Below are 16,285 nucleotides of genomic sequence, written 5' to 3' on the forward strand. Positions count from 1 at the left end.
TTGTGTACTCTGTATGGTGACATGACCAAGTAAAAGGAAAAAATAGTGATGGCTATTTTATGGACGGACCACTGATAACCAGTGATGACACAAGGTGTTCGAGAAAAAGGGTAAACATGTCCTGCCCAATCGTATTGTACTGCACTGTATTGTATGCACGGCGTGTATTTGGGTCGATGGTCTTTAATGTGATAAACATTTGAATAGGTATTACTCACAAGTAACGCAGTGAGCATAACAAGGTAAGTGAATAATATTTATACTTTCATATTTGTACTAGCCTCCCATCTGTGGCTAACCATAGCTGTGACCCAATTTCTGTGAAATCACATATTATTGGCGGATTTCATTTTAAAATGACAAATTCATAATAAGGTATGCAAAATAATGCAATGTTCACAACGTCACAGACTACCGTTCTTGATTAAACTCACATAAAACATATGAGTATTGGTTGATAACAACATCTGGTGTCACATGACTCCAAATAATATGTGTATGCCTGAAGTAAATAATATGTTATTCAGGAAACAATAGCTAGAATTAGTTACCCGAACAGACTAAAGTATAAATATTAAAATGACGTGACTTCCTTACCCAGCTGCCGGTCTTGTGACGATGGGCATTTAACGTGATGCATGAGTCAAGTCCGGTTTTGTAAATTGTGATTGTACTAATATCGTAGGCGTGCGAGTTCCACCGTTGACGGTTCATCATCACATATGTGACCGCAGCATTTCTATTATTTACATGAAGTCCAACACATGAGTAGGTTCGGTATACGTGAATATATGTGTGTTAATACAATACGTTTATGTAATCCTCTGTGTCCATGACAGGACTACAGCATATTCAAAGTGAGTAAGTGTGGTATTTACACTCCATTTAACATTATTTCAGCTCTATCAAGGCATTCCAGGTGAAGCGTGCATGAAGCACATGATTACCGCTTTGGATTACTCGGTGTGCAAGCCACATTTGATAATATTTCAGCTAAATTATATCAGAACACTTCGCGCATATGATGCATATAAATGCAAGCAGGTCTCGGCATTCCAAAGGGAAACAACTCTTTACAGCGAAAATCCGTACCAAGAGATTTTTCTTGTAATATTGACCATTTCATTTTTTAATCTTAGCGGCAAAATGGAATGGGAATGAAAAATAATCAAACTCTAAATTTACGAAACTGTCCTTCTGCTATGACTTCAGAGAAAACTAAAATCTGATTTGACAATAAGAGGTTTCAGATCCTTCTTAGGACCCCCCTCCCCCTTGAAAATCAACTGGTTACTCCCTTACCCTTGTTGTCCCCTGTCAAGGAAGATCAACTCTAAAGTCTCCTTCCCCACGTGAAATATCTGCCGTACACCATGTATCAGCATACAAGAGAAACTCATGTTTCCAGACCAGTACAACTACACTCACCGCGTATATGTACCGGGCAGTTGTCCATCTGCTCAGAACACAGCATATCCCACGATAAGCACGTCAGTTGTTGTGAACCATGCAACGCAAGCAGCAGGAGAGATCCAGTTACAACTAGTTATTATAAATGCTATTTTATCACACAATGTCAGAATGATTAATCTGATTGGTCCACGTGATAAAATACTATGTATCCCGCCTTGCAGGGAAATATTTTTTTTCAGCGGGAGAATACCCACAACGAAGCAAAAACGATTTCTGAGAGACAGAATAAATTCCTTCTACCCCTTTCGAAGCAAAATGTCACACGTTCTTCCGAGTCAATGAAAGTCAAGTAACATAGCACGATTTAACCTCAGCTCAATCATACAGCTGTTTTCTATCGATTTCGAATTTTTTTAATTCTTCTAAATGTCATATTAATACAATGGCATGTAATTATGTCGGTGAGATAAATTCATTGCAGTATGATTCCTGGGGGTACATGGTGTTTTAGGCGTCCCTCAATAGGTTCTATTAAACCAAACGCGGCATGAAACCCCATGAACTCCACGTGATCTTGCTACAACAGTTGATGATTATGGGTGAATTCTGTTTATTTAAGCTAACTGTATTTACAGTCCATTTCAGCGGAGAGAACGCGTCGATTCACTCCTCTACAGTCTCAAACAGCAATGGCCCCTACAGTAACTGTTATGTTCTATGCCTTTGATGCAATGGACTGGTCCGTCAATGATAACGATAGAAAACTTGAGAACTTGAGATAACATCCCATTCAGTTTATCAAACATATTAATCATGTCAATGGGCATTGAAGTACAAATTATATATGAGTGGATTAAACATTTGGGAGATATTGTGTCAATCAGGGCCCACTTGCACAAAGCGATCGTAGCGCTAAGATGACCTTAACTCCCATACGTTAACATAGGCTTACAATAGTTGTAGGGCTAAGATCACTTTGTGCAAATGGGCCCAGGTTCATTCTGATACCAAGTTCCGAATCGTTTTGTGGAATCATCAAGCAACAGAAGGTCCTGCAGTCCTCCCCACTTAAAATAGAATCGCGAAATATCGCGATGCATAATTAACGAAGATAGCTGTGTGTGCTAATACTTGTAAAGTGAAAACAAGTCATTTCGCCGATAAGGAATATTACTTAACAGTAATGATAGAAAGTGCAGTGTGCATTTTTAACAGATATACAGAGACATGAAGCATGTAGATACAGAGACATGAAGCACGGAGATACAGAGACATGAAGCACGGAGATACAGAGACATGAAGCACGGAGATACAGAGACATGAAGTTCGGAGATACAGAGATATGAAGCATGGAGATACAGAGACATGAGGCACGGAGATACAGAGACATGAAGTTCGGAGATACAGAGATATGAAGCATGGAGATACAGAGACATGAAGCACGGAGATACAGAGACATGAAGCACGGAGATACAGAGACATGAAGCACAGAGATACAGGGACATGAAGCACGGATATACAGAGACATGAAGCACGGAGATACAGAGACATGAAGCACAGGGATACAGAGACATGAAGCTCGGGAATACAGAGACATGAAGCACGGAGATACAGAGACAGGAAGCACAGGGATACAGGGACAAGACGCACGGAAATACAGAGACATGAAGCACGGAGATACAGAGACATGAAGCACGGAGATACAGAGACATGAAGCACGGAGATACAGGGACATGACGCACGGAGATACAGAGGCATGAAGCACATGGATACAGAGACATGAAGCACGGAGATACAGAGACAGAAAGCATGTAGATACAGAGACATGACACACGGAAATACAGGCGTGAAGCACGGAGATACACAGACATGAAGCACGGAGATACAGAGACATGAAACACGGAAATACAGGCGTGAAGCACGGAGATACAGAGACATGAAGCACGGAAATACAGGCGTGAAGCACGGAGATACAGAGACATGAAGCACGGAAATACAGGCGTGAAGCACGGAAATACAGAGACATGAAGCACGGAAATACAGGCGTGAAGCACGGAAATACAGAGACATGAAGCACGGAAATACAGGCGTGAAGCACGGAGATACAGAGACATGAAGCACGGAGATACAGAGACATGAAGCACGGAAATACAGGCGTGAAGGACGGAGATACAGAGACATGAAGCACGGAGATACAGAGACATGAAGCACGGAGATACAGGCGTGAAGCACGGAGATACAGAGACATGAAGCACGGAGATACAGGCGTGAAGCACGGAGATACAGAGACATGAAGCACGGAGATACAGGCGTGAAGCACGGAGATACAGAGACATGAAGCACGGAAATACAGGCGTGAAGCACGGAGATACAGAGACATGAAGCACGGAGATACAGAGACACGAAGCACGGAAATACAGGCGTGAAGCACAGAGATACAGAGACATGAAGCACGGAGATACAGAGACACGAAGCACGGAAATACAGGCGTGAAGCACGGAAATACAGAGACATGAAGCACGGAAATACAGGCGTGGAGCACGGGGATACAGAGACATGAAGCACGGAAATACAGGCGTGAAACACGGAAATACAGGCGTGAAGCACGGAAATACAGGCGTGAAGCACGGAAATACAGGCGTGAAGCACGGAAATACAGAGACATGAAGCACGGAAATACAGGCGTGAAGCACGGAGATACAGAGACATGAAGCACGGAAATACAGGCGTGAAGCACGGAAATACAGAGACATGAAGCACGGAAATACAAGCGTGGAGCACGGGGATACAGAGACATGAAGCACGGAAATACAGGCGTGAAGCACGGAAATACAGGCGTGGAGCACGGGGATACAGGCGTGAAGCACGGAGATACAGAGACATGAAGCACGGAATACAGGCGTGAAACACGTGGTCACAGGGACATGAGTCACAGCGATACAGAGAGTTCGACTTTAGAAAGTTACAGGCACAGTGACCGAGGACGCCACAATTAACTACACAAATACAGACTTGAGCCTACAGTCTGTGAAACATCCAGGCGAGCAATTTGAATGTTGCAAACGTGCACCTCAGCATTCGGTTTCGTGGATACAGCGGATTTTTCTAAACTAAAATGATTGTGATGGTATGCTGGTGTTTCTTTTCAGACACTATAACCACGAATATATTTGTGTAAGGTTCAACGATTCTTTACAGAAATTCTCAATGTCGGTTGTAAAAACAATTTAATCCTAACACGTGTTGTTTTCTTTTACTGATCACATTTTCACTCTAAAAACAAGCTTTGAGCCCAACCCTTTTGGAGTGATTGTTCCTAAACATACCAACATATCTTATATTACTGGTATTTAATAATCACCACAGCCATAGTTCACGCCAGTGTGTGTCGATACAGTACACTCACAAACGTATTTTAAATGTTCATCTGTTTGTCAGTTTTGACATGTACAATCTGAATAATGCACATAATTTAGCTGTTACTGAAATATCCATGTTTAAGTTTATCAATAGTTGCAAGCCTATATACATGTTTTTTTATGTTTATTATTATTATTTTATTTATTTTTTTATTATTTTTTTTTTTGGGGGGGATACAATTTGTTGCCATTGAAATTTATTTAAAATTCCTTCGAATTGTTGCACTGACTTAAATTGAGTGTCGGAGTTAGATTTAGATTTTATTCAGAAGATATAATGTTTACATAATAGTTTACTTTTTCAGTTCGTCAGAAATAATGATTGAAAAAAGGACACATTTGAGAAGAGAGCGAACCATAGTCTCGGCGATACCTAGCATGCAAAAATACTGAGAGGCTTTGAAAGACGTGTATTTCGTGGTATGTGTAAGCCTGCATAGTCACACATCTTGAAGAAATGGCCAGACTGGTAGTTGTGGGTTTACAACTGTTCGAGCATTATAATATACGAGACATAACATATTTGGCCCGATCATAACTCGGCCACCTCCATCCTGAGAAAAACCACCATCCTAAAAAATATTCTCTTTTAAAACATCCTCAAAGCCAACAACCATTGGGTTAATGGTTTCAGATCAGCATTGCTTTAGGAGCTCAGTATTTTTTCCAACATAGATGCTCAATTGTTTTTTAACAAAACAAAAACGAACCGTATTCTTAGGACACTTGTCTGCAAGTAAAAGTCACAGTGATGTTCCTACAATATAAGGCATATGTACAACAAGGGCTTGAATCTTTTTTCACCTACCACCCACACCCAGTGAAAATCAACTGGTTACTCCCTTACCCCTGTTGTCCCCCGTCAAAGGAAGATAAACTCTACACTCTCCTTCCCCACATGAAATATCTGCCGTACACCATGTCTCGGCATACAAGAGAAACTCATGTTTCCAGACCAGTACAACTACACTCACCTCGTACATGTGCCGTACAGCTATCCATCTGCTCAGAACGCAGCATATCCCACGAAAAGCACGTCAGTTGCTGTGAGCCATGCACCGCAAGCAGCAGGAGGGACCCGGTTAGAACTAGTTATTATATATGCCATAATAATACACTAACCACTTCGCGCACGTACATTTCACAAGCTAAACTTGGCCTTTGTGAGCTCTATCTCAGGGCCGATGGTACATACTTGAACAGAGTAAGCATCAGATATATAAATGTGTGTGTGTGTGTGTGTGTGTGTGTGTGTAGTTGATCAATCAGTCGAAACTAATGGGGACATTAAAATCTCTCTGCGTTGCACAACTTGTTTTGTACGTACTGTAGGACAAGATTAATGCCGCTTTAAACAGTATTTTAGTTATATATCAGGACGTCAGCTTAAATGTGGAGGAAAGTCCGAAGAGATACAGATCACATGCGCTTACCAAATCCCAAGTATGGCAAATGACATCTTCCCGAGGCAAGGGCGTTAACTGACTGCAAGGTCGTGTAACGTGCCGCAATATGCTGTGCAGAGTTGCGTCCCTTGGGCACGCCAGAAACCTACGATTGTGGGTTCAATTCCGGTTCGCCCCGATTATGTTTCTAGGTTTGTCAGCACCATACCAATGCTCGTGGGTTTCACCGAAGTGGTAAACGTCTGGGACCTGCATCACTTCGGGCTTTCCTCCCACATCAAGCTGACACGCCGTGATGTAACTGGAAAACTATTCAAATCGGCGTTAAACCCAATTCTCTAACACACTCACACTACACCCTTTGAACTTGTCTATGAAATACCTGTACATAACTAGATTTATACATGTAATTTATGATAATAGTGAAAATCTGTCTATATAAGCTAACTGTATTTACGATCACTTTCAACGAGAGCGCACGTCGATTCACTCCTCTGCACTAGCATAACCCCTCCATCAATACCCCTTCAGTTACAAAATAGTAGCTCCCTGCGTTACCTATACAGGCAGTTGTGTTCTTTACTTTTTAAATCACTTTCAGCCGAGGGCGCACGTCGATTCACTCCTCTGCACTAGCATAACCCCTCCATCAATACCCCTTCAGTTACAAAATAGTAGTTCCCTGCATTACCTATACAGGCAGTTGTGTTCTTTACTTTTTAAATCACTTTCAGCCGAGAGCGCACGTCGATTCACTCCGTAAGTAACCCATACGCATGCATAACCCCTATAGTCAATATGTCAGCAGTCTCAAACAGCAATGACCCCTACAGTAACTGTTGTGTTCTATGCCTTTGGTGCAATGGAGTGGTCCATCAATGATTACGATAGAACATTTTGTTGAATGAAGCGGAGAAAACATCCCACTGAGACATACATATTAATAATGTTTATGATCACTGAGGTAAAACTAATATATGACTGAATTATAACAATTGGGAAATGAATGATACAAAAAATATTCATATTGAGTCAATCAGGCTGATTCTGATGCCATGTTCCCAATCGGTTTGTGGAACAGCCAAGCAACAGTAGGTCCTACACATAAACTCACGAAATATCGCGATGATTAATCAACGAGGACAGCTGCAAGTGGTGAGGTACGTACGCTGTACACGTGGTTAAATATAACGTTAAATAGTAGGAGCCCCATGTTTGCTCATACTTTGCAAATGAAAACAAGTCATTTCCCCGTAAAGGATTAGTACATGCTTGTCGTAAGAGGCGGCTATGCTTGTCGTAAGAGGCGACTATGCTTGTCGTAAGAGGCGACTATGCTTGCCCTAAAAGGGGACTATGCTTGTCGTAAGAGGCGGATATGCTTGCCCTAAGAGGCGACTATGCTTGTCGTAAGAGGCGACCATGCTTGCCCTAAGCGGCGACTATGCTTGTCGTAAGAGGGCACTAACGGGATCGGGTTGTCCGGCTCGCTGACTTGGTTGATGCATGTCATCGTTTCGTAACTGCGTGAATCGATGCTCATGATGTCAATCCCTGGATTGTCGGGTCCAGACTGGAATATTTACAGACCGCTGTCATATAGCTGTAATATTGCTGAGTGCGGCGTTAAACAACAAACAAACAAACAAACAAACTTACAGTAATACCTTGGTCAGTTGCGCTTTAAGCGTTGTTTTATTTCAGTTCGCGATGATCGTGTACGTACGCTGCACACGCGGCTAAATACAATCTCATTAAAATCAGATCTTAGTTCTCGCTACCGCTAAACAAAGATCTGAGGACATCCCATTACGGGTCACGTCAGAACGACCTTGCGCGAACCTTGACCGACCAATGGAATGACCTATCAGAAGGCAGCTTTCTCGTGCTTTACGGCACAAATTTCAAAATGGCGACTACGCTTCGAAACATATTTTGACAAATTCTCGATTACAAATTTGAAACCTGAACAAAAAAACATTCTGGAATGGCTAATAGATGGTCTAGATTGTAAGGATTCAGTCGTTAAACACGTAACTATCGTAAGGAATACCCCATGTTAAAGTTTTCGAGATTGCATGATTAGAAATCACATTCCGACTGTCACTTTCATAATCTGGTAAGCGACGCACTGATTGGTCGGATGAAAGGTTTTCCTTACGTGACCCCTAATGGGATGTCTTCAGATCTTTGTTTAGCGGTAGCGAGAACTAAGATTTGATTTTAATGAGATTGGGCTAAACGTAACGTTAAATAGTAGGACCCCATTTGTGATGAAACTTATCAAGTGAAAACAAGTCATTCCGCCTAAATATAACCGCTCGTTGTCACATGACTGCCGACCATTACCCGGATTGAAACCACGTGATCAAAACTCATCGCTGATGTTTATCGCTAGCAATAACCAGGAACATCAGTGTGTAAAATTTAAGCTCTAACTTAATCAGTTTTTGAAAATATTTGTCCCCATTGGGACGCAGACGGACCTATGAACTCCGTTCCTATATCCAACACCCCACTACGTGGCGAGGGGTAATTACAATTTAGAAAGATGGTACTTAACAGCTATATTCAGAGGTACCGTCCCAATATCGTGAATATTATAACTCATTGGAATACGTATTTAATGTATTCAATCATATGTACATTATTGGATGTTGTATGATAATGATTCTGCTAGGTAAAATTCAATATGTAACAAGCATTGTCAATCCTTTTATATCATGTTCATCGTATATAGTTATATCTTTCAATGATTGTAAACATGCTGTACTTGATTGCAAGCATTCAAGCTATGGCTGCCGGCATTAATTGACTCTGCAGTTGACAAATAAACAAATTCACTGCTTATTCACTGAGGTATTGTGATTTTGTGTGGGTTGATCGTGGACAGTGGTAGCTCTGCTTTGCGAGTGCCCCCTCCCTCCGCCCCACGCTTACGCACGCAGGCACGCACACAGGCACGCACACACACACGCACGCAGGCACGCACGCACACACACACACACACACACACATATATATATATATATATATATATATATATATATATATATATATATAACACCATATACAGTCATGCTCCGCTTATACGGACTTCAGATATCCGGAAACCTCGGTTCCCGAACGAATTTCATTCAAAACGAAATAATTACTATATAAATTTACCCGTATATACGGAAATTCAGTTTCCGGAACCGGATGGTCATTTTCATACACAAAACACTGAAATGCACACAAAATTGTCTCACTTTCCCGGACAATACACTTCCGCATACAGGTGTATCTGTTTGCGCTGTCATCTGTCATGAGGTGCACGAGGCATGACTGTAACTATCTCATAAGGAAGAGAATATGTGGATGTCAACTTCTTTATTATGAGGAACACCTATCTCTCTTTGCGCTTTTAGGTTTAATAGGTAGACAGAAGCCCCGGAAGTCTGGTTCTGTATAAATAGAATACGACCTCGGTCATCTGTATAGCATTTCATGATTAAGAGTATGTGTATTCATGCTATGTATTAGAGAAACCCACCATTACGTAACCATGGTGTAAATTTAACTGTTATCTAATATCTAGATCTAATATCCATTGCAGAATGTTGGAAATATGAACCTGTCGTGTTATGAGGAAATTTACAACGTGTATTACATAATTTGTTGTGGAATATGTTGTTGTGGAATTATCACACGTTATATGTACACACGAAAAAAACTGTTCCAGCAAACCAGTCAATAGCGCATTTATCACAGTATCAATAAAAGGAAAACAAATCGAAACCGACACTTACAGCACATCGTATCCCTAAGCAGTTAACTCACATGCAAAAAAGGTATTACTGTTATCATTTTAGAAGTTGAGTTGATGTTTTCAGTGGTTGTATTATTTTAGTATCTCGCATATCATCGACAGAAACTAGGGCCGGGGTTCCACATAAGAAGCCATGACACATCCGTATACAATATGGCGTCGACTCACGTTAGATGTCGTGGACACACTTTTGATATCTCTTTTTTTTGCGTGGTTTGATCAATCACACGTGACTCTAAATCATTTCATATAAAAACATAAGTCATTTGGGGAATAGTAAATCTTTCTGACCAGTCTGATCAGATTTCTTTTTCAAATTGGTTGTCTCATACTAAAATAGTTACGTGCATGTGACATGGATGCATAATTAAAATTCGCCGTCATCCGCTTGAAGATCAATCATAGCAGATAAAGGCTGCGACACGCGGTTATCACTTTAGGGGAGACCAGGGCAAAGCGAGAAAGCGTTACCGCCCCTTATCTGCCGACAGATGGCGTGATTTTAAGTTATCATCCAATGGGAGCAGGCGTTAAGAAACGTCCAAAACCACGCTGACGCCATATGTACGAGTAGTGAAGATACCTTTCTAAAAGAAAATGTGATTCTGCTGTGAGAGTTTATAGGGGAAATGGTGAGAAACTATATCAGAAAAACTAAACAAGGCAGCTATGGTTGTGAAGCCTTATAGCGTGCACTAGATGATATCAAATCAGGAAAATCTACTCGTCAAGCATCAAGGAGTATGAAATTCCCAGGAAGAAACTCCAGCGACAGTTTGAAAATCCCGGGTTATTAGGCAAATTTAGGGAGGTATTCAATGACAAATTCTGTGTATGCATGGATGTTTTACGGATTGACCTCCACTGACATTCGTTCATTGGTCATTACACTTGCAGAACAAAATGGCCATGACCACCCTTTTAACCAAGCAACACAGAAGGCAGGGGAAGATTGGTTGAAGGGCTTTATGAAGCGACATTCAGATTTATCCATCCGAAAGCCTAAAGCTATCCAGAGCTGTTGCTTTTAACCCTCGGTGAACATTTTTTCCAACCTCAAGCCGAGATGGAGAAGCTTTTTTCAGCCAGATTCAATCTGGAATAGGGGCAAAATTGGTAATACCAATGTCCAATGTCTACGTAACATTTGGTCAAAACGATGAAAATTATACAAGTTGGAAAGATCACGAGTGGTAAAAGGGGAAGAACTATGACTGCGATCTGTTGCATGAATTCATCTGGCACCTACATGCCTCCTATGCTTATATTCCCCAGAAAGAGAATGAAGGGAGCACCATCAGTGTCTATTGGAAAGGTAAGTGATAATGGATGTATTAACCATGATCTGTTCCTCTGTTGGCTTGAGCATTTTGTTCAGTATGCAAAGCACTCTCAAGACCGAAAGTGCTTGCTCATTCTAGATGGGCAAAGTAGCCACAAAGCTCTGGAGGCTGTCAATTATGCACGGATCATAGAATTGTCATTATTGTGTTACCTCCACATGCCACTCACAAGCTGCAACCCCTAGACAGGACGTTCTTAGGGCCTCTCAAGGCTAACTACAACACAGGAGCTCACATGGATGATAATGAACCCAGGCAGTAGAGTTTCATTCTTGGACCTGGCTAAATTGTTCGGCGTTACCTAAACGGTGGCGGCAACCCTGCTGAAAGCAACCAATGACTTTTCCTGCACTGGGATAAGACCCTTAACCCAGATGTTTTCACTGATGACGATTCTGTAGGCTCCGCTGTTACAGATGAATCCAAGTCTGAAACACAACTTGTCCAAACAGCCTTGTCTCAAGGCAATCCTGAGTCAGAACCTAGGGCAACATCAGATGCCATACTGCCACCAGACAAGCCAGATTCAGGGCCTGGAACATCCGATGCAGTATTGCCACCAGACAAGCCGGATTCAGAGACTGGAACATCCGATGTAGTATTGCCACCAGACAAGCCAGATTCAGAGACTGGAACATCCGATGTAGTATTGCCACCAGACAAGCCAGATTCAGAGCCTGGAACATGTGATGTAGTATTGCCACCAGACACGCCGGATTCAGAGCCTGGAACATGTGATGTAGTATTGCCACCAGACAAGCCAGATTCAGAGCCTGGAACATGTGATGTAGTATTGCCACCAGACACGCCAGATTCAGAGACTGGAACATCCGATGTAGTATTGCCACCAGACAAGCCAGATTCAGAGCCTGGAACATGTGATGTAGTATTGCCACCAGACACGCCAGATTCAGAGACTGGAACATCCGATGTAGTATTGCCACCAGACAAGCCAGATTCTGAGCCTGGAACATCCGATGTAGTATTGCCACCAGACAAGCCGGATTCAGAGACTGGAACATGTGATGTAGTATTGCCACCAGACAAGCCGGATTCCGAGACTGGAACATCCGATGCAGTATCGCTAATATAAGCCAGATTCAGAGCCTGGCAGTATCACTATCAGGTAAACCAGGGTTACATGTATCAACTCTTTCAGATCTGACTGCATGTCCTTCAGACGAACCACAACCAGATGTAAGAAGACAGACTGAAGCTCCTTCACCACTGCAAGTGAAACGCAAGATACGGAGCCGAAAGAGAAAGCATGTCTCTTCTATGGTAGTTACATAATCATCTTTCAAGAAAATGGTGGAGAAAGAACAAAAGAGATAAAAGAAAACCGGTAGCAAGGCAAACCAGAAAGCTTGCAGATGAGTCGGAGGTATGGCACTGTTTGTACTGCAACAAATTGTACTAAGAGCCACTTACTGAGAACTGGCTTCAGTGCATTAAGTGTAGGCAATGGTTCCATGCAGAATGTAGAAATTGAGATATTTGCGATTTCTGTCGTAGAAGTATATATACCTTTCTGAATGGTAATTCTTAAGAAAAAGTTAAGACAAATGTTGTCTTTCTCAGTTTTTTTCATGTGTATTCTATTGTTTAAACTTAGATCTAGTTATATTTGATTATGCATATGAGCAGCTCAAGGAGTGAGTTATTGTAGACACTTTGATAGAAAAGTGTTGTTTGCAAAACTCATGTTACAGTTATTATTTAGTTTTGGAGTTACCTTCTATTCATTCTTGTGAACTGACTGAATTAACTGTCATTTGATTTTATATGCAGTAATTATGGAAACTGGAAAATATATTATTGTCGAACTGTTATTTGTGAAAGTGTGGTAAAGTGGCCAAGCACTGGTATTTTTGCCCCAACCTACAGGGCAAAGTGGCCAGTTTTGTCAATACATATTGACATAGATGGAACTTATTAAAGCTGTGGATGATTTTAATAACATGTACCATAATGGTGTCAACTGAAAGGCTGATGCAGTTGTGCTATGAGTTTAATTCTTTGTTTACAGCATTTAGACGAACGTGTAATAGGGTGCGCTTTGCTAATCTCACTATATTTCGCAATCCGCAGTATGGTTTGTTTGTTTATTGAATAACGCTGGAATCAGCATTATTCCAGATATATGACAGCGGTCTGCAACCCATGCTTGCCGTAAAAGGCGACTAAGCTTGTCGTAAGAGCCGACTAACGGCATCAGGTCAGGCTCGCTGACTTGGTTGATGCATGTCATCGTATCCCAATTGCGTGGATCGATGCTCATGATATCCATCACTGGATTGTCTGGTCCAGACTCGATTATTAACAGACCGCCGTCATATAGCTGGAATACTGCTGAGTGCGGCGGTAAACAACAAACGAACGAACGAACGAACGAATGTTGTGTTTCTCCTCCTGACATTAATTTTGTATTACATATATATCTAAGGTTGTATTTTATGCGTTTTATTTCGGATACTGTCCTACATGTAGGTTATGCTTGGATAACACTGGTTAACTCAGGTTGGATCTTGTCTGTAACAGGCGACTAACGGGATCGGGTGGTCAGGCTCGCTGACTTGGTTGATGCATGTCATCGTATCCCAAATGTGGACTGGTGCTCATGACATCAATCATCGGACTGTCTGGTCCAGACTCAATTGTTAACAGACCGCCGTCATATTGCTGAGAGCGGCGTTAAACAACAAACAAATTAGATGGAGGTCATGTATATCCTGCATATTTACTGTGTAATTACCATAAGCATTTCTAAACCCCACCACGATGTCTCGCCTGTCACAAAATGCATTCAGAACAAATGTATACGTCTTTGCATATCTAGTCATGGCCCTGTAAATCCCAGTTTCATTTGTACACACGCTTCACATTAATAACATTAATATCGATATGGTCATGGCATTTTTTATTATGTTATGGTTGAGTGGGAATTTCCTTCATTAAGGAATGACGTCGCTGAATGATTTTGGCTGCATGGTGGAGATCGCTGTTCGCGCCGCGCGACTTCATTGTTTAATGAAGACATAATATTACTTGCAAATGTAGTTCAGTCCCTTAAAGAGTTTTACAATATCTCCATCAGTGTCGTAATTTCATCAGATCGCGTTGACTACTATTACACGCATTTGTTTTCAAATTGAGCATTAATCCTTTATTCTATTTTGCGACCCACTTAGATGGCAGTTTCGAAAACGATTTACTTCTTTCAAATATATAAAAAACGAATTTTTATTTTAAAACAAATAATCATAGAATCCCCATTGAGACTGAAAGCGTGTACTGTACATAATTTTCAGTTAAGTGGATGTGAATTTTTTTATCTATTTAAAAGAATACGTCACATGGTCTAACCTTGCAAAATACCGTCGATTGTTTTTGAAGAACAAAATCTGAACCATAAAGACCGTCTCAAAGTTTAGAATATATCTATGTTTTTTAAGCACCTCAATATGAAACGAAATTAATACTTTGTCATCCTGATGTGCAAATTGTGTATTGGAATATTTTATCTGCATCCCTCTACCACCGTGATGTCTTTTTGTTGAGTAATAAACGTGTGGTACTATCATCAAATTCCTCTTGACAGCTATACATAAACATATTACGTCAACTACATCATTTGACGAATTCATGCTTTTGTGTCCAGTTCTGTTTGTTGTAAATAATACTGTTGCAGGCAAGTCCATAATATTAGGAAACTCAAGAATACTGCAGTATTCTGGTCGACGGGATCTCAAGGTACAGATGCAGTTCACGCACGCATCAATCGATATCACGTGCGTCAGAGCAGGTGTGAGCGCCCGTTACAGCCCAACTTGCATACTAGTATCGGAAAAGGAATTGTAAGCATGAAATTTATGAATTCCTTAAATGTACTTATAGTACACAAAGGATCTCAAGTAAATGAACACGTGGTATAAATACCTATAATCAAAGACGCATATAAATTTAATATCTATATACGTATGTGATATCATGTTCTGTTTCGTGGGTTAATTGATATGTTTTATAATTGAATATGTGAATAATTATACAGAATACGACTATCAGTTTAGATTTGTTGGATAACCTTGCAATTCTGATCAAATCCTTCTCGCGTGTACACTGAACGATCACCATGAAGATAAATACGAACGCGCGCACCAAGCTGGGGAGGCTATTTTTACTTGTCGACAACAAAGGGTCAATTATTGACATAGGACCTGTTGTGGCAGGAAACAGCCTCCACATAAAACCATCTTCTAGTTGCTCACGCGTGACCAGTTACGCTGCAGCATGATCAGATCAGAGACGAGAGCACCATTTAAAAGAAGCTTTTCAAACTCACCCGAGTCTTCAGCCATTGAGTCGGAACGGCGACAGCCTTGTTCAATCAACTCAACAACATGCAAAGGGACATAACTTTTGGACATTGCTGTATACATATATTAAGCATTTTTAGAGTCTTGAAATTGCAAGTTCGAACCTACACAGTTTGTTTTCTTTAACACTAACGATGCTTTATTTTGGCATTTGGGGCTTTTATATACAATTAATATCAGAAAATTTAGTTTTATCTGTAGTTTAAAATGTTGTATATGGGAATTATCCAAAATCATATATTTATATATCAGAGAGTCTTGTCACAGATCAGCAGGCAGACATATTCATAATTCTTGTGTTTCTTGATCTACGCAATTGGGATACGATGACAAGCATCAATGACGTCACCTAGTCTGACCACCGAGCTCGTTAGAAGTCTTACGAAAAGCATGGTTTGCTGAAGATCAATTCTTAAATATAGTGACTGGAAAGATACATTGTACTCCAATCAAAGAGAAACTGTTCAAACTTTTCATCATGACATGCTAATCAACGGTTTATTACTTATAAAGGCTG

At 40.9% G+C, this 16,285-nt stretch overlaps 1 protein-coding gene across 1 annotated transcript in view; it reads right to left on the reverse strand.

The window, feature by feature from the left end:
• Nucleotides 1-15,819, reverse strand: part of LOC139465821 (sialin-like) — a 37,422-nt gene extending 21,603 nt beyond the window's left edge. The window contains exon 1 of the mRNA XM_071247755.1: nt 15,735-15,819. Within this exon, the coding sequence (XP_071103856.1) occupies nt 15,735-15,819 (85 nt within the window). The remainder of the gene's footprint in view (nt 1-15,734) is intronic.
• Nucleotides 15,820-16,285: the final 466 nt, after the last annotated feature.

This window comes from Haliotis cracherodii, unplaced genomic scaffold, assembly GCF_022045235.1.
Source record: "Haliotis cracherodii isolate W230 unplaced genomic scaffold, xgHalCrac1.p SCAF_18, whole genome shotgun sequence".
Taxonomy (NCBI): domain Eukaryota; kingdom Metazoa; phylum Mollusca; class Gastropoda; order Lepetellida; family Haliotidae; genus Haliotis; species Haliotis cracherodii.